This window comes from Leucopleurus acutus, assembly GCF_964270905.1.
Source record: "Leucopleurus acutus genome assembly, chromosome: 3".
In the NCBI taxonomy this organism is placed as follows: Eukaryota; Metazoa; Chordata; class Mammalia; order Artiodactyla; family Delphinidae; genus Leucopleurus; species Leucopleurus acutus.
The window spans coordinates 51,644,671-51,665,239 of record NC_139145.1 but is presented as its reverse complement, the minus strand read 5'-3'; the positions used below and the strand labels follow the sequence as shown (position 1 = coordinate 51,665,239).

The window sequence follows — 20,569 nt, the reverse complement described above, 5'->3', positions numbered from 1 at the left end:
CATTTTAAACTGCAACAAAACACCTCTTCTTGAAATATAATGGCTTTTTCTCAGTATTCATTCTCTTCAAACTTTCACAGTAAACAATAAAGCTTATAATTCACTCTCTTTATTAGAACATTCACTTCCCATTTTTTCCGTGACTGAACCTAACAGTTTCCTACATTAATTGGTATCATGATCTTGGGAAGATTACTTAAATCCTCTGAGCCTCAACTTACTCACTGATAAAACTGGATAATAAAAATTACTCCCTCAATCAGTTGTCATGAATATAACATTCCATATCATTAGTTACCCTATATCAAGCTCTAATTATGATCTTAGCATCTGATATACAAACACACACACACCAGAGATTTTACCTATTTATAGACACATTTTATATATATATATATAAAATTGTATTTCACACTCAAAACCACTCTGTGAGGTATTATTTCTATGTTACAGATGAGGAAACTAAAATATCAGAACTTAACCTATGCACTCAAAGCCACACAGCCAACATTTATTAGAAACAAGATTGCAAATAAGATCCATGGGACTCAATGTACACTTTTTTTTTTAAGGCTGCACCATGTGGCGTATGGGATCTTAGTTCCCTGACTGGGGATCGAACCCATGCTCCCTACATTGGAAGCATGGAGTCTTAACCACTAAGACTAAACCACCTAAACCGTCAGGGAAGTCCCAATGCACATATTCTTAACTAAGAGATTATACTGCTCCCCAAACAGATGTAAGAGTGTAAATTTTAGGGAGGCATGCAATGTCATTTATTATCTTTTGTATGTGTTATGCTTCAGAATGTACTACAATAAGCCTGCCAAGCAAAGCACTGGTGAAGCAGACTCTACTGCCTTCCCCCAGGTTTTCATACATATGTCCTCAAGATCAAAAGATAAATAACAGACATTTGGATAACTGTGCTTGGAAAATACAGTTTAAAATCTAATGTCAGCAACTCACAGTGGAGACTCTTGGCCTGTCAATAATAATAATAACAATCACAGCAACAATTACATGCACTGCACTTGAAAACAGACTTTCATGTAAAAGACTCCAATTATGTGAACTCTATTGGGGCTAGCAATAGGTCCCACTTGACATGGCATGAAACTAAGGCTCTGGGGTGGTCTCTGTGTCATTTGCCAACTATTTCCAGTTCTTCCCATTCCGGTTTTCAAGACTGGTGGTCAGTGGTTAAGAATCTGCCTGCCAACACAGGGGACACAGGTTCAAGCCCTGGTCTGGGAAGATCCCACACGCCGCGGAGCAACTAAGCCCATGAGCCACAACTACTGAGCCTGCACTCTAGAGCCCGGGAGCCACAACTACTGAGCCCGCATGCCACAACTACTGAAGCCCATGTGCCTAGAGCCTGTGCTCCGCAACAAGAGAAACCACCGCAATGAGAAGCCTGCACACCACAACGAAGAGTAGCCCCTGCTCAATGCAACTAGAGAAAGCCTGTGCACAGCAAACAAAGACCCAACACAGCCAAAAATAAATAATTTTTTTAAAAAAGAGAGAGAGACAAGGTAGCACTGTACCCAGTAACCTCTATGGTTAGGCCAGGCCACATCCACATGACAGTGAAGGAGAGTGACACTGGTGCCACTTCTGAGATGGAATATTCAATTGCTGTAAATGGAAATCCTCAGCAATGCATCTTCACTTCACCTTGACAATGAACAATATTCCGAATGGTGACTACCCTGTCTACTTGGAATCCATTGAAGGCATGCGGCACCATCAGCTGACCACCATACATGTATAGCTTGAGTAAAAATCAACTTGTACTGTTTTCAGTCACAGAAGTCTTGGGATTATATGTTACCACAACATAACCAGCTCTTCCTAACCGATATAGGCTCATGGCATAACTGACTTCCCCAAGATCACACAGCTAGAAAATGTCAATGCCTTTCTCCAAGCCTCATAAGTGCTAAGGTCACTAGTCCTTCCACTATATCCCAGCTTGCTTCATGGGTTTATTGCCTCGAAAATAAAACAACATTTTCCCAGGAGCCAAAATATAAACCTAAGTGTAACCTGTCTGATCTGAGTTTAATATCCTCTATTTTGGTGAAATAAAGAAATTTTGATATTTTCATTTATTTCGTAAATAGGCCAAGCAGCCTATACTTAATCTCTTCTACTATATGAGGTTTGGAAATCTAAGTAACAACATTCCCCACCTCTAGAGCAGACAGAAAAATACTTCTCACCTTGCATAATCAATCTGTTGGTGAGACAGGAAGTAGCAACTGAGTGACAAGGACTGTATCACCACCCAGGGTGTGACACTGTGCTTTGAGAACCTCTCAGAGCCAACACTGACTCTGGATGACCTCACAGGAAAGGTGGAGAAACCAAGCATTGCCTTATAAACATGCCCCTTTCCTAGGGTATGGCTGATGCAGTTGTTGTGACGGTCCTGAGCAGCCTCTGAATCACAGCCATCTCCATCATGAAGATCATTGGGGATCTCCTTCTGTTCTGTACAGTGGCCCATCTCTGCACCTGCTCAGGTAAGTTAAGGGTAGATAGTGCCCTGTATAGCCATTAAGCTTATTCTCTGAAATAGCCTCTCATAGGATGTGAACATCTCAGAGAAATGTCTGGTCATGTGGATTTAAAGTATACTGGTTTGTAACAGAAACAGCCCTGGCCTGGAAAAGGAGACTCTTATGTCCCACCTGGAGTTGAGGAATTTGGATCTAGTGCATTCCTTTTAAGGATTTCTATTTCCATTCATGGAACCAAAAAAACAAAAAAAACAAAAAAGCCTTATTTTTTCATAAGTTTCCCATTTTATTAGGACACTAGAAATTGCTGGTGCTACTCCTCAGTGCAAAGATTCTCCAAATCAATACAGGAGGATCAATATAAAGCATGATTCTCCAAAACCCAGGAGTCAACAATTAAACTTTTAAACAGTGAAAAATTACTTAAATAAGATTCTGATGCCTTGGAGATATTCCATTACATTCCTTTATATCGACTAGGAGGGGGAGAATATCAAAGATGGTGCTTCATTCAGGCTCTTAGAAGTGGTGACCGCAATATTTTTATTGCTATCTGATGTAAAACATTATCAGAAACACGATGAACTCCAGAAAACGTCCCATGGTCAATAAACGGAGGAACTTTGGATGATTCTCTTACTTGAACCAAGGCTTACCTAACCTATTGGCCATTTGGCTTCCTCAGCAAACAGCTGGGTTTTGTGAAATGACGGGGTAGGTGCTGAAACTCATCACCAGAGAACTACAGAGTCTCAATCAACAGACTTTCTGTTAATTAATGAGACATCACAACTTTGCTTTATTTTTAACATTTCCAACTGTATATCTCTTTCAGAAGCTGCCAGTCTGCCTTTAAAAACAGTGAGTATATTGAACCACACTTTAATTTCAGTTTAATTTCCTATTTAGTTTTACTTTAATTTCCTATTTACTATATTTAGCCAACAAATACTTACGAAATATATATGTAAGATTAATTCAGTATGCTTGGGGGGGTGAAAGGGAAGGCAGCCAGAGATAAATTGCCTTTGCTTTTCAGAAGGCAGCTGAAGAAATATGACATACATATATGTAAATAACCACAGCCTAAAGAAAATTTTCCAGAATTAAGAAAGAGCAGGAGAGGACTTCTAGCTGAGAAGATGGTGATGTCTTCATGGAAGGGATAACATGTGAGAGGCAAGAGACATTTACCTTGGTTAACTGCACAGACTCTGGATTCAGATCCCAGCTTTACCTCTTACCAGCTTTTATGTTAGACAAGTTCTCTTTTTAAGCCCAAATTTCCCTCATCCGTAAAATAGGGGTAATAGTAGAACCTACCCTATTCAGTTGTTCCGAAGATTAAACAAAGAAAATTCATGTAAGATTTAAGTTTAATGCCTGGCAAAGAAATGCACATATGTATACACACACACACACACACACACACACACACACACACACACACACACATATATATATAAATAAATAATAGAAGTGGTGCTGGTAGTACTAGTATTTGTCAGAGTGGTCATATTATTATCAATAGAAGTAGCCACAGCAGCATCAGAATATTGGAGCTGGGACTTCCAAGATGGTACTGTGCTTCCTGTCCAGGAGAAGCCAGGGTAGCCCAGCTTGAGGACCAGAAGAAAAGCAGGACATCCTCCTGTGACTGTCACAGGTAGACTGCAGCATTTATGAGAAGCACCCAGTGGTGGCCATCCCCTGCCCCATCACATACCTGCCTGTTTGTGGTCTGACTACATCACCTATGGGAATGAATGCCACTTGCGTATTGAGAGCTTGTGAGTACTGCATGGGAAGAAAAAGCATCTAGGGCAGCGTCCTCCACTGCAATCTTCTCCTCTTTCCACAAGCCTGCTTAACTCTCCAGAAGCTATACTCTGCCCACCCAGAGAGATAGAAAACTTGCTGCCTCACAGTCAGATTAGGGTTGAGCCACCTGCTCTGCCAGCTTGGACTGGTCCCTCCATGACAGAACCTCTAATTCCTGTCTGTCAACTGAAAGAGTCTAACAAGACCATGAGCTTCCAAACTGCTGTCCCCAGAGCCCAGAGGTTCCGTAGAGGCAAGTCAGGAGTCACCAAAGAGGTTAAGGGGATCATTTGGGTTGGTCTCCAACCCCAACCAGCTTTGGACTATTTTAAGGAGTAGAGTTCCAAATAATTTCTTATTGGAAGAAAGGGTTCTGAATTCCACACTAAAAAATTGAAAACCACTATCTTACATGACTTCTAAGAGACTCAACAGATGATTCTTAGATAAACTGTAGCCAGAGGGTCTTTACCTCCTCAATTTCCTAGTGGCTCTAAATATCTGCAGCCTTAGGGAGATAGCGAGGATAAGGCTACCACAAAGATTATATTTTCTTTGATCTAAAATAGGGGAATACAAGCTGTCAGTACTTGGACCAGAATCCCATGAACATGTTTTAAGTATTTTGTTTGGCCTGCACAGGGTTTTGGAAGGCAATAACAACCAGGCAGATGTCACTTCTTTGGTACAAAACAGGCAACTCAGCATTTGCTATCTTAACACCAAGTCCCCTTTGCTCACTGTTAACTCTCTTTTAGACCACTGGATTTTGGCCACTTATCTCAGATCTTGTGGTTTTTCATCTTTGTGACTATCTTACCAAGTTAAAATACGGAGTTAGGGCCTGAGCCCAGAAGGATATGTCTACATACTGATTCCTACTCAGGAACTTTTATTTCACAAAAGGGAAGATTCTCTAATGTGCACAGACACTGGGTCCTCAGCCTAGAAACCAGCCTGTGTCCAAGGACACTGAAGGGGACATGTGGTGGAAGTTCTCCTCACTAGTGCAGGATCCAGCCTCATCACAGGCCCTGCTGATCAGAAAAGGCTGAGGGGAAGCCCACCTCAGCTTTCCTTGTCAGAAGTCCTCCTTCTTTTTTGCTTTAACACATTGGGTGATCAGTCTGGGCTCTGGGATAAGTGGAGGCAGCAGGTGGGATGGAAGTGTCACTGGTCTAGGGACATTCTGCTTCTGCCTCTGTCAGGAACTGCCCGAGGCCAGGACATTCCTTTTTAGGGACTCATTTTCCTCATCTGTAAGATGAGGTTCTGCCTAAAATCTCTATAGTTCCTTTCAGCTCTAATATTGTATAAAATTTCCTCTTGTGTTAATGAATCCTGTTAACTGTGTTGTTCCCATAGGAAGAGTACTGAAAAAGTTCAGTTTCTTCGTGAAGGAAGATGTTAACTTCTCCGCAGACGTGATTACAGAGCAAGGATATCGTCATTGTCATCTTCATCATCCCTGGGCCTTTTCCCTCATGTTGGCACAGGTTCCCAGGGGGTGGAGTTGGTAGGGAGGGGGCAGACACAGATTCAGAGTCATCTTTGCTGGGTGGAGAAAATTGCGCTCTCCTTCAGACTCCCCACCTCACTGACTGACAAATACAAACATGTCAAAATAAACTAAAAAGTACAATGAAATTCTAACAATTCATTGTTGAGGTCTAAGTATCAAATAAAATAATTACGCTTATTAAAAACTTTGTAGAACTATCATCTACCTAGTAACCTTAATAGATCAAAAGATAAAAACCCATTTTAAATGGAACATAAAGAGCAATATATGTATAACACCAAGAGCAATGGTCATAAATTTTTTTAGGAATGACATGCCTTCATAACTACAAATTTATTCCATAAATACCTTTCATAGTAATAATTTTATAGCAAAAATTATCAAAATAAACCAGTGAACTTTCTGACACAGCTTAAAAAATCTAACTTAATCCTAAGGTTTAAAAAGTATATTTTTAGAATTGGCAAAAAAATTTTCATCTGCAATGAAAGAGACACTATTTGGGTAATTTATTTTCTAATTGTTCTAATGAAACTCTAATTCCTAGTCAAGTCTTCTTTACTTGACACACCAGTCTGTTTTAACAACGATGCTGTGTGACTCTACTCAGGGAGTAGGGGACACTTGTAAATGCTACTCTAAATTTAACACAGCTCTGAACCACCTTTATTATTTTAATTATCAATCTAATTGTGCCACCAACGTCAGCTATTCCATGTTAATAAATACCGACCCATGATTTTAGACTCCCAACCCTCTAATCCTAATGTTAAATGCATAATTTATCCATAAACCTAGCCAGTTCATAGTGTTTAACTCAAATCTATGCTTAACATTAAGTTCACAATATTTGACTCCAATCTGTTAATCACAGTAAGACGCTCAGTAATCTAATAATTCTCAGCCTTTGATGTTTCTGACACACCTTCTCAACCCAATCATAGACATGAAGAACCAGTATGTAAGTGCACAAAAGAGAAGAAATATTGGTCCAGAAATGCTGAGTAGTGAATAAAAACAAAAGACCACTCTTTCTCCTTCCTTTTCATTTCCTTTTTCCTATCAAATAGTTTTCCTTTTCTCTATCTTATTTTTTTCTCTTTCTATATATTCCTTCTCTGTGATTTTTTTATTGCTCTTTTAACTTTTCCTAACTTTTCCTTAAATTCAATACCTTTTTCTCATTCTCTCTAGCCCCCATAAGTATCTTTTATTTATTCAAGCCTTCCAACATCCATACCTCAAGGTCTGACTGTAAATCCCTTTGCAGTGATGGTCAGATGAGCACATATGCCCACATACACCCTTCAGGAAAATTTATATTTTTAGACATTTGTCTCAAAATGAAGAGAGCTTGGGACCCACCTCCAAAACTTTTATCACATATATTATTCTGTAGTCAAATCCTTACCTAGGTTTGAGGCCTAATTTATAGCTTATATCTCAACATTTAGAAATAAATTCTAATTTCACATAAATCCAAACAATGTTCACCTTATAACTAAATCCCAATTTTTACCTTTTACAGTTACTTCTATAGCGTAATTCTTAACCATTCTCCTCAAAAGCCAACTCTTAATTCTCTCTTTTAACTCAAACCTCAAAATAGAAATCTTTAACATTATTCTGCATACGATTCATTTCATATAAATAAATCTGAGAACCAACACTGAAGTCAGTCCTGAACTTTTAAAACTGTCACGCAAATTTTTTGTTGTCTCTGGGTCTTATTTCTGTTCACTGATTGAATCAAAATGCCTGTTTATATGAATACGGTACTCTGCTCGTGTGTGACTGTGTCACTGGAAGCTATAATCTCACTTTGTGCGTCAATAAATACTTAGGTATATGGTCACACGTGACTCTTTATAGACGACCAGATCATTGCTGGTGGCCCCAGTGATCTGGCCATAAGAACTGTATTTGAAAGTCATTATGCATGAGAAAATAGTGAGTTACTCATTTTCAGTTTATAAATATGCAGGTTGTTCCATTTAATATCTTACTGTTGACTATTTACACTGGTACAAATAAGTCCCTGTTGTTGGTTTCCCCAAGTACTGAAAGGCTGAAGTTGAAATAAAACAAAAATTTAAAACACAAGATAACAGAAAAAATAAAACACGGCTAAGGAATTTTCATTTATAACAAAATCATTTTTCAACCTGAACTGTTTCTTTGACTCCAGTTACTTTAAAGTTAAATGATTTCAAGCCAATTCTGTGCCTCTGTGACAAGCTGCTTCTATCGAGACCTAACTGAGTCTGCCTTACTGCATGTCTCTCTCAGCTTGGGTCTCCTGGTTATCAGTTTGTGCCTAAAAAGCTGCCAGGAAGTGTCTATTTCTAATAGTCTTGTTTATTTCCCACCGTGTCTATAAGCAATCTCACAGAGTTGCCTGAGAGGTGGGACAAGCAAATAAGTTCCTCACCTTCCACAGTCATTCTGCCGCACCAGTGAAGACACGATGCACTTGTGGCTTCCTCAAGCCAATGACCTGGGACCTCTGTGTTCTTTGGGAACTTTGGGGAAGGGATCAGTCTTGCCCACATACTTGGAGCTCTGGATTATAAGCCTGGATCTGGAAAGCCAGATATCTAATCACAAATGTAAATGTGAAGTAAATTTATTTTTAAAATTTTACATTTCCAGGTTTAGGCCTTGGAGAACACATGATTTTATTTAGTTTTACTCGCTTCTCTGTACTCATAAACATTTGCATCACTGAGGTCTTTATCAACCTCATCATCATTGTCTTCATTATAAAACTCCACCAAGCAACTCATGAGAACACATCGAACCTTTAAATAGAAGACTGTGTGCTTACCCCAACCTGAACATTTACCAGGTGTGTAGCTATGGGTAGGTCACTCTATATGTGCAATATCCTTTTCCTTACTGATAAAATAAAGAGAATAATAATCCCTAGTTTAACCTGTATATCGTGAGAATCAGATGAGATATGCATGTGTACATGCTTTGTAAATTATAAAGTCTGATAGAAATGAAAGGGATGATTATGATGTGTATGCCCTTTCTTCTCCAACATTTACAAAAGCATAAAAACATATACCATATTTTTTTTGCAATATGCTTGGCATGTTAAAGTCTCATGACCAGTAAATTCTCAGGTATTTTTCCTTGGTTTGAGAAATGGGAACATTTCTGTTCATTAGAAATTGATACTAGAAAGTGAAAAGGAATATGTAGTTTAAACATATAAGATTATACACATTTACCTATACAGTTTGCCCCATTTGAACATGGCTCCACTTAATAGCATGAGTAAAATTGTAATAAAAATGATATTTACATAATCTCAAGGAATATTATTACAACGTATTTATTAATTTTGAAAGGAAAAAAGAGTAACTTTACAGTGGAGAACCTGGCAGCTACTAACTTACTCGAGTGATTAAAGTTAGCATCATTAGTGATGGGGCAAATCAACATCATGTATGCACACGTCAGGGGTGGGTCCAGGGGTGTATCTAGCAGCTGTGGACTTTGTTGGTACACTCACCAGGTAGTGGGTGGCATCACAGGATCCCAATGACCAGCACCTGGGAAGGAGTACCCAGAGGTCCCTTTCACGGCAGGAGCACTCTGGTTCTGCCCACGTAACACCACAGCCTGGAGGCAGATCTAGGGTGAACAGATCCTGGGGGAGCCCTACCACCGAGGCAGACCAGGTCCCAGGCAGCAGCAAAATCACTTCGATTCCTGGAACCACAACACCCCAGCCTCCAGAGCCTAGCACTAGGTCTGGGACAAACACAATGGAGAAAGGGACGCAAAATTGGGCTGCCTCTGGGCAGAACCACAAACACCTGCACGTGCAGCCCATAGGTTCACTTTGACCACATGGGCCTCACTTGCTTCAGCACTCACCGCCTTGGGGACAGAGCACACATGTAAAGGCAATGGACCCTTAATGAAACCAACCCTCAGGGCTTCTACTCTAAAATCTGGGGAGGAGACCCCACCCTCAACAGGGCTGTGACAGCCACGGAGCAAAGAGGAGGCCCCTCCCATCATCCAGTGCAGGCTCTGGTCACCACAACACCATCACACCCCTTATCAAGGGGATAATGGCCAGCACATGCTGAGGAAAGAACTGGCTGGCATCCATACCAAAAATAGCCCTGGCACCAAAAATACCAGACTTACACAGTCTACACACGGATGCTCCCACATAAAAACACCCCTTCAAGGCCATAGTAGATAACTTTTTCTGTCTCTATGAGTTTATGGGAAACAGTTAAGTATCATGAAAAAGCAGAGGAACTATTCCCAATTAAAAGAACAAGAGAAATCCCCTGAAAGAACAAACAACGAAACAGACCTCTCAAGTCTACCAGACGCCAAGTTCAAAAAGGAGGTAATAAAAATGCTGAAGGAAATAAGAAAGATTATCAATGGAAATGCAGATCAGTGTAACAAGGAACTAAAAACTATAAAGAGGAACCAATCAAAATTAGACAACTCAATTGCCAAGATAAAAACCAAGCTAAAAGTAATGAATAGCAGACTAAGTTTCATAGAAGAATAAATAAGTGATCTGGAAGACAGAATAACAGAAATCATTCAATCGTATCAGCAGACAGAAAGACAAATGAAAAGAAGATGAAAGCAACATACGAGATGTATGGGATAATATAAAGTGTGCAAACTTACGCATAATAGGGATTCCAGAAGGGGAAGAAAGAGAAGCGGGGATCAAAAATATATTTGGAGGACTTCCTGGTGGTGCAGTGGTTAAGAATCTGCCTGCCGGGAGGAAGGCGGAAGATGGCGGAAGAGTAAGACGCGGAGATCACCTTCCTCCCCACAGATACACCAGAAATACATCTACACGTGGAACAACTCCTACAGAACACCTACTGAAGGCTGGCAGAAGACCTCAGACCTCCCAAAAGGCAAGAAACTCCCCACGTACATGGGTAGGGCAAAAGAAAAAACAGAGACAAAAGAATAGGGACGGCACCTGCACCAGTGGGAGGGAGCTGTGAAGGAGGAAAAGTTTCCACACACTAGGAAGCCCCTTCGCAGGCGGAGACTGTGGGAGGCGGAGGGGGGAGCTTCGAAGCTGCGGAGGACTGCACAGCAACGGGTGCGGAGGGCAAAGCGGGGAGATTCCCGCACAGAGGATCGGTGCCGACCAGCACTCACCAGCCCGAGAGGCTTGTCTGCTCACCCGCCGGGGCGGGCGGGGCTGCGAGCTGAGGCCGGAGCGCAGGGAGAGGACTGGGGTTGGCGGCTTGAACATAGCCTGAAGGGGTTAGTGCACCACAGCTAGCCGGGAGGGAGTCCGGGGAAAAGCCTGCACCTGCCGAAGAGGCAGGAGACTTTTCCTTCCCTCTTTGTTTCCTGGGGCGTGAGGAGAGGGGTTTAAGAACGCTGCTTAAAGGAACTCCAGAGACGGGCGCGAGCCGCGGCTAAAAGCGCGAACCCCAGAGACGGGCGCGAGCCGCGGCTGAAAGCGCGGACCCCAGAGACGGGCGCGAGCTGCGGCTGAAAGCGCGGAATCCAGAGACGGGCGCGAGCCGCGGCTAAAAGCGCGGACCCCAGAGGCGGGCGGGAGACGTTAAGGCTGCTGCTGCCGCCACCGAGGGGCCTGTGTGCGAGCACAGGTCACTCTCCACACCCCTCTTCCGCGGAGCCTGTGCAGCCCGCCACTGCCAGGTTCCCGGGATCCAGGGACAACTTCCCCGGGACAGCGCACAGCGCGCCTCAGGCTGGTGCAAAGTCACGCCGGCCTTTGCCACCGCAGGCCCGCCCCGCACTCTGTGCCCCTCCGTCCCCGCCGGCCTGAGTGCGCCAGAGCCCCCAATCAGCGGCTCTTTTAACCCCATCCTGTCTGAGCAAAAAACAGACGCCCTCCAGCGATCTACACGCAGTGGCAGGGCCAAATCCAAAGCTTAGCCCTGGGAGCTGTGAGAACAAAGAAGAGAAAGGGAAATCTCTCCCAGCAGCCTCAGGAGCAGTGGATTAAAGCTCCACAATCAACTTGATATACCCTGCATCTGTGGAATACCTGAATAGACAACCAATCATCCCAAATTAAGGAAGTGGACTTTAGGAGCAAGATCTATGATTTTTTCCCCTTTCCTCTTTTTGTGAATGTGTATGTGTATGCTTCTGTGTGAGATCTTGTCTGTATAGTCTTGCTTCCACCATTTGTCCTAGGGTTCTATCCGTCCATGTTTTTTTTAAATTTTTTTTCTTAATAATTAATTTTAATAACAATATTATACTTTACCTTCGTTCTTTCTTTCTTTCTTTCCGTCCTTCCTTCCCTCCTTTAGACAACGAATCATCCCAAATTGAGGAGGTGGTCTCTGACAGCAAGATTTAGGATTTTTCCCCATTTACCTCTTTTAGTGAGGGTGTATGTGTATGCTTCTGTGTAAGATTTTGTCTGTATAGCTTTGCTTCCAACATTTGTCCTAAGGTTCTTTCCGTCCCTTTTTTTTTTTTTCTAAATAAGAATTTTTTAATTCAATAACTTTATTATACTTTATTTTATTTTTACTGTATCTTCTTTCTTTCTGTCTTTTTTCCTTCTTTCCCTCCTTCCTTCCTTCCTCCCTCCCTCCCTCCCTCCTTTCTTTCCTTCTTGCCTTCTTTCCTTCTTTGCTTCTTTCTTTCTTTCTTCCTTCCTTCCTACCCTCCTTTCCTTCTTTCTTTCCTCATACTTCTACTAATTCCCTCTACTTTTTCTCCCTTTTATCCTGAGCCGTGTGGATGAAAAGCTTTTGGTGCTCCAGCCAGGAGGCAGGGCTCTGCCTCTGAGGTAGGAGAGCCAACTTCAGGACACTGATCAACAAGAGACCTCCCAGCTCCACATAATATCAAACGGTGAAAATCTCCCAGAGACCTCCATCTTAACACCAGCACCCAGCTTCACTCAACGACCAGCAAGCCACAGTGCTGGAAAACCTATGCCAAACAACTAGCAAAACAGGAACACAACCTCATCCATTAGCAGAGAGGCTGCCTAAAATCATAATAAGGCCACAGACACCCCCAAACACACCACCAGACGTGAACCTGCCCACTAGAGAGACAAGATCCAGCCTCATCCACCACAACACAGGCACTAGTCCCCTCCACCAGGAAGCCTACACAACCCACTGAACCAACCTTAGCCACTGGAGACAGACATCAAAAACAGGAGGAACTACGAACCTGCAGCCTGCAAAAAGGAGACCCCAAACACAGTAAGATAAGCAAAATGAGAAGACAGAAAAACACACAGCAGATAAAGGAGCAAGATAAAAATGCACCAGACCTAACAAATGAAGAGGAAATAGGCAGTCTACCTGAAAGAGAATTCAGAATAATGATAGTAAGGTTGATCCGAAATCTTGGAGATAGAATGGACAATAGATTGGACAAAATGCAAGAATCAGTTAATAAGGACCTAGAAGAACTAAAGATGAAACAAGCAACGATGAACAACACAATAAATGAAATTAAAAGTACTCTAGATGGGATCAATAGCAGAATAACTGAGGCAGAAGAACGGATAAGTGACCTGGAAGATAAAATAGTGGAAATAACTACTGAAGAGCAGAATAAAGAAAAAAGAATGAAAAGAACTGAGGACAGTCTCAGAGACCTCTGGGACAACATTAAACGCACCAACATTCGAATTATAGGGGTTCCAGAAGAAGAAGAGAAAAAGAAAGGGACTGAGAAAATATTTGAAGAGATTATAGTTGAAAACTTCCCTAACATGGGAAAGGAAATAGTTAATCAAGTCCAGGAAGCACAGAGAGTTCCATACAAGATAAATACAAGGAGAAATACGCCAAGACACATATTAATCAAACTGTCAAAAATTAAATACAAAGAAAGCATATTAAAAGCAGCAAGGGAAAAACAACAAATAACACATAAGGGAATCCCCATAAGGTTAACAGCTGATCTCTCAGCAGAAACCCTACAAGCCAGAAGGGAGTGGCAGGACATACTGAAAGTGATGAAGGAGAAAAACATGCAGCCAAGACTACTCTACCCAGCAAGGATCTCATTCAGATTTGATGGAGAATTTAAAACCTTTACAGACAAGCAGAAGCTGAGAGAGTTCAGCACCACCAAACCAGCTTTACAACAAATGCTAAAGGATCTTTTCTAGGCAAGAAACACAAGAGAAGGAAAAGACCTATAATAACGAACCCAAAACAATTTAGAAAATGGGAATAGGAACATACATATCGATAATTACCTTAAATGTAAATGGACTAAATGCTCCCACCAAAAGACACAGATTAGCTGAATGGATACAAAAACAAGACCCTTATATATGTTGTCTACAAGAGACCCACTTCAGACCTAGAGACACATACAGACTGAAAGTAAGGGGATGGAAAAAGATATTCCATGCAAATGGAAGCCAAAAGAAAGCTGGAGTAGCAATTCTCATATCAGACAAAATAGACTTTAAAATAAGGACTATTAAAAGAGACAAAGAAGGACACTACATAATGATCAAGGGATCGATCCAAGAAGAAGATATAACAATTGTAAATATTTATGCACCCAACATAGGAGCACCTCAATACATAAGGCAAATACTAACAGCCATAAAAGGGGAAATCGACAGTAACACATTCATAGTAGGGGACTTAAACACCCCACTTTCACCCATGGACAGATCATCCAAAATGAAAATAAATAAGGAAACACAAGCTTTAAATGATACATTAAACAAGATGGACTTAATTGATATTTATAGGACACTCCATCCAAAAACAACAGAATACACATTTTTCTCAAGTGCTCATGGAACATTCTCCAGGATAGATCATATCTTAGGTCACAAATCAAGCCTTGGTAAATTTAAGAAAATTGAAATTGTATCAAGTATCTTTTCTGACCACAACGCCATGAGACTAGATATCAATTACAGGAAAAGATCTGTAAAAAATACAAACACATGGAGGCTAAACAATACACTACTTAATAATGAAGATATCACTGAAGAAATCAAAGAGGAAATCAAAAAATACCTAGAAACAAATGACAATGGAGACACAACGACCCAAAACCTGTGGGATGCAGCAAAAGCAGTTCTAAGGGGGAAGTTTATAGCAATACAAGCCCACCTTAAGAAGCAGGAAGCATCTCGAATAAACAACCTAACCTTGCACCTCAAGCAATTAGAGAAAGAAGAACAAAAAAACCCCAAAGCTAGCAGAAGGAAAGAAATCATAAAAATCAGATCAGAAATAAATGAAAAAGAAATGAAGGAAACAATAGCAAAGATCAATAAAACTAAAAGCTGGTTCTTTGAGAAGATAAACAAAATAGATAAACCACTAGCCAGACTCATCAAGAAAAAAAGGGAGAAGACCCAAATCAATAGAATTAGAAATGAAAAAGGAGAGGTAACAACTGACACTGCAGAAATAAAAGAGATCATGAGAGATTACTACAAGCAACTCTATGCCAATAAAAAGGACAATCTGGAAGAAATGGACAAATTCTTAGAGAGGCACAACCTGCCAAGACTGAATCAGGAAGAAATAGAAAATATGAACAGACCAATCACAAGCACTGAAATTGAAACTGTGATTAAAAATCTTCCAACAAAGAAAAGCCCAGGACCAGATGGCTTCACAGGCGAATTCTATCAAACATTTAGAGAAGAGCTAACACCTATCCTTCTCAAACTCTTCCAAAATATAGCAGAGGGAGGAACACTCCCTAACTCCTTCTACGAGGCCACCATCACCTTGATACCAAAACCAGACAAGGATGTCACAAAGAAAGAAAACTACAGGCCAATATCACTGATGAACATAGATGCAAAAATCCTCAACAAAATACTAGCAAACAGAATCCAACAGCACATTAAAAAGATCATACACCATGATCAAGTGGGGTTTATTCCAGGAATGCAAGGATTCTTCAATATACGCAAATCTATCAATGTGATAAACCATATTAACAAACTGAAGGAGAAAAACCATATGATCATCTCAATAGATGCAGAGAAAGCTTTTGACAAAATTCAACACCCATTTATGATAAAAACCCTGCAGAAAGTAGGCATAGAGGGAACTTTCCTCAACTTAATAAAGGCCATATATGACAAGCCCACAGCCAACATCATCCTCAATGGTGAAAAACTGAAAGCATTTCCACTAAGATCAGGAACAAGACAAGGTTGCCCACTCTCACCACTCTTATTCAACATTGTTTTGGAAGTTTTAGCCACAGCAATCAGAGAAGAAAAGGAAATAAAAGGAATCCAAATCGGAAAAGAAGAAGTAAAGCTGTCACTGTTTGCAGATGACATGATCCTATACATAGAGAACCCTAAAGATGCTACCAGAAAACTACTAGAGCTAATCAATGAATTTGGTAAAGTGGCAGGATACAAAATTAATGCACAGAAATCTCTGGCATTCTTATATACTAATGATGAAAAATCTGAAAGTGAAATCAAGAAAACACTCCCATTTACCACTGCAACAAAAAGAATAAAATATCTAGGAATAAACCTACCTAAGGAGACAAAAGACCTGTATGCAGAAAATTATAAGACACTGATGAAAGAAATTAAAGATGATACAAATAGATGGAGAGATATACCATGTTCTTGGATTGGAAGAATCAACATTGTGAAAATGACTCTACTACCCAAAGCAATCTATAGATTCAATGCAATCCCTATCAAACTACCACTGGCATTTTTCACAGAACTAGAACAAAAAATTTCACAATTTGTATGGAAACACAAAAGACCCCGAATAGCCAAACCAATCTTGAGAACGAAAGAAGGAACTGGAGGAATCAGGCTCCCTGACTTCAGACTATACTACAAAGCTACAGTTATCAAGACGGTATGGTACTGGCACAAAAACAGAAAGATAGATCAATGGAACAGGATAGAAAGCCCAGAGATAAACCCATGCACATATGGACACCTTATCTTTGATAAAGGTAAAAGGAATGTACAGTGGAGAAAGGACAGCCTCTTCAATAAGTGGTGCTGGGAAAACTGGACAGGTACATGTAAAAGTATGAGATTAGATCACTCCCTAACACCATACACAAAAATAAGCTCAAAATGGATTAAAGACCTAAATGTAAGGCCAGAAACTATCAAACTCTTAGAGGAAAACATAGGCAGAACAGTCTATGACATAAATCACAGCAAGATCCTTTCTGACCCACCTCCTAGAGTAATGGAAATAAAAACAAAAATAAACAAATGGGACCTAATGAAACTTCAAAGCTTTTGCACAGCAAAGGAAACCATAAACAGGACCAAAAGACAACCCTCAGAATGGGAGAAAATATTTGCAAATGAAGCAACCGACAAAGGATTAATCTCCAAAATTTACAAGCAGCTCATGCAGCTCAATAACAAGAAAACAAACAACCCAATCCAAAAATGGGCAGAAGACCTAAATAGACATTTCTCCAAAGAGGATATACAGACTGCCAACAAACACATGAAAGAATGCTCAACATCATTAATCATTAGAGAAATGCAAATCAAAACTACAATGAGATATCATCTCACACCAGTCAGAATGGCCATCATCAAAAAATCTAGAAACAATAAATGCTGGAGAGGGTGTGGAGAAAAGGGAACACTCTTGCACTGCTGGTGGGAATGTGAATTGGTTCAGCCACTATGGAGAACAGTATGGAGGTTCCTTAAAAAACTACAAATAGAACTACCATATGACCCAGCAATCCCACTACTGGGCATATACCCTGAGAAAACCAAAATTCAAAAAGAGTCATGTACCAAAATTTTCAGTGCAGCTCTATTTACAATAGCCCGGAGATGGAAACAACCTAAGTGCCCGTCATCGGATGAATGGATAAAGAAGATGTGGCACATATATACAATGGAATATTACTCAGCCATAAAAAGAAACTAAATTGAGCTATTTGTAATGAGGTGGATAGACCTAGAGTCTGTCATACAGAGTGAAGTAAGTCAGAAAGAAAAAGACAAATACCGTATGCTAACGCATATATATGGAATTTAAGAAAAAAAATGTCATGAAGAACCTAGGGGTAAAGCAGGAATAAAGACGCAGACCTCCTAGAGAACGGACTTGAGGTTATAGGGAGGGGGAAGGGTGAGCTGTGACAGGGCGAGAGAGAGTCATGGGCATATACACACTAACAAACGTAGTAAGGTAGATAGCTAGTGGGAAGCAGCCGCATGGCACAGGGATATTGGCTCGGTGCTTTGTGACAGCCTGGAGGGGTGGGATAGGGAGGGTGGGAGGGAGGGAGACGCAACAGGGAAGACATATGGGAACATATGTTTATGTATGACTGATTCACTTTGTTATAAAGCAGAAACTAACACACCATTGTAAAGCAATTATACCCCAATAAAGATGTTAAAAAAAAAAAAAAAAGAATCTGCCTGCCAACACAGGGGACATGGGTTCGAGCCCTGGTCCAGGAAGATTCCACATGCCGCAGAGCAACTAAGCCTGTGCGCCACAACTACTGAGCCTGCATTCTAGAGACCACGAGCCACAACTACTGAGCCTGTGTGCCACAACTACTGAAGCATGCATGCCTAGAGCCCATGCTTCACAACAAGAGAAGCCACCACAATGAGAAGCCCACACACCACAACAAGGAGTAGCCCCCACTCTCTGCAACAAGAGAAAAAAGCCCACACGCAGCATTGAAGACCCAATGTAGCCAAAAATAAAATTAATTAGTTAAATATATATATATATATATATTTTGAGAAATTACGGCTGAAAGCTTACCAAACCTGAAGGAAAAGATATCCACCTATGAGAATCAGAGAGGGTCCAACACAAGATGAACCCAAAAAGACCCACAACAAGACATCATAATTAAAGTGGCAAAAGTTAAAGAGATTATTATTCTAAAGGCAGCAAGAGGAAAACAAAAAGTTACAAGGGAACCCTCATAAGGTTATCAGCTGATTTATTTGCAGAAAATTTGTAGGCCAGAGGGAGTGGCATGATATATCAAAGTGCTGAAAGAGAAAAACCTGCAACCTAGGATACTCTACCCACCAAAATTATGATTTACAATAGAAGGAGAGATAAAGAATTTCTCAGAAAAGCAATAACTAAAAGAATACAACAATACTAAACATAATAGCAATAGTTAAGTTCTTCTCTAAATAGAAAAGAAGCAAAAACCTATAGGAAAGGGAAAAACACAATAGGAAAGGCAAATACATAAAAGGATTGAAGATCACTTAAAGAAACCAGTACACAGACTAAGAAACAATCAAAAAATTTTTTAAAGCAATTATAACTATAATCAACAGCAAAAAGATGTAAAATAGGACCTCAAAATCGCAAAATGTAAAGAAGGGACAAAAAATGTGTAGACCTTTTAGAATGTGTTTCAACCTATACAACTATCAGTCTAGAGCAAGTTGATACAGCTATGGGTTAACATACTTGAAAAGCAGGGTAATCACAAATCAAAAACATATAATAGACTGACAAAACAAACAAAAATGCAAAAAGAAAGGAACTTAAGCGTAATACAAAAGAAAACCATCAAACCACAAAAGGAAAAACAAAAAGATGACATGAACAAAGAAGAACTACAAAATCGATTGGAAAACAAGGTAAAAATGGCAATAAACACATACTCATCAATAATTACTTTAAATGTCAAAGGACTAAATGCTTGGATCAAAAGACATAGAGTCAAAGATTAGATAAGCCAAGAACTACAATATGCTTCATAAAAGAGACTCACTTCAGGGTGAAAGACATATAAGTTGAAAGTGAGGGGATGTAAAAAAGATATTTCAGGCAAATGGGAATGACAAAAAGCAGGGGTAGCAATACTTGGACAAAAGAGACTTTAAAAGAAAGTTCATAAAGAAAGACAAAGAAGGACATTATATAATGATAAAGGAATCAATACCAGAAGAGAATATTACATCCATTGACAAATATGCACTGATATAGGAGCACCGAAATATATAAGACAAATACTAACAGACATAAAGGGAGAAATGGACAGAAATACAATAATAGTGGAGACTTTAACACCCCACTGACATCAATTGACAGGTCTTACAGATAGAAAATCAATAAGGCAACACAGATCCTAAATGACACAACACCAGTTGGACTTAATTGGCATATACAGGACACTACATCCAAAAGAAAAACCAGAATGCCCATTTTTTTTCAAGTGCACATGGAACATTCTCTAGGATACATCACATGCTAGGTCACAAAACAAGCCTCAACGAATTCAAGATGACATAAACCATTTCAAGCATCTTTTCTGACCACAACGGTATGAAACTAGAAATCAACCACAGAAAGAGAAATGAGGAAAAAAACCCAAAAACGATTACACAGAGACTAAACAACATGTTACTGAAAAACCAGTGGGTCAATGGTGAAATCAAAGAGGAAATCAGAAAATACCTTGAGACAAACAACAATGAAAACACATCCTTACAAAATCTTATGGGATGCAGCAAAAGCAGTTCTAAGAGGGAGTTCATAGCAATAACAGGCCTTCCTCAAGAAACAAGAACTACCACAAATAGACAACCTAATCTACCACCTAAAAGAATTAGAAAAAGAACAAACAAAACCCAAAGTCAGCAGAAGGAAGGAAACGATACAGATTAGAGAGGAAATAAATAAAATAGAAACTTAAAAAAACCTGAAAAGATCAATAA

General features: G+C 40.1%; 2 protein-coding genes across 2 annotated transcripts in view; one reads left to right on the top strand and one right to left on the bottom strand.

Moving 5' to 3' along the window:
• LOC309958893 (uncharacterized protein) overlaps positions 1 to 20,569 on the bottom strand; it is an 86,509-nt gene that overhangs the window by 44,183 nt on the left and 21,757 nt on the right. The gene's annotated exons all lie outside the window — the stretch shown is intronic.
• SPINK7 (serine peptidase inhibitor Kazal type 7) lies at positions 2,477 to 5,766 on the top strand (the record flags this gene model as incomplete). The annotated part of the gene is given in 5 exon segments (XM_082835635.1): positions 2,477 to 2,537; positions 3,370 to 3,395; positions 4,201 to 4,273; positions 4,276 to 4,324; positions 5,721 to 5,766. Coding segments are annotated over 5 exon segments (255 nt in total).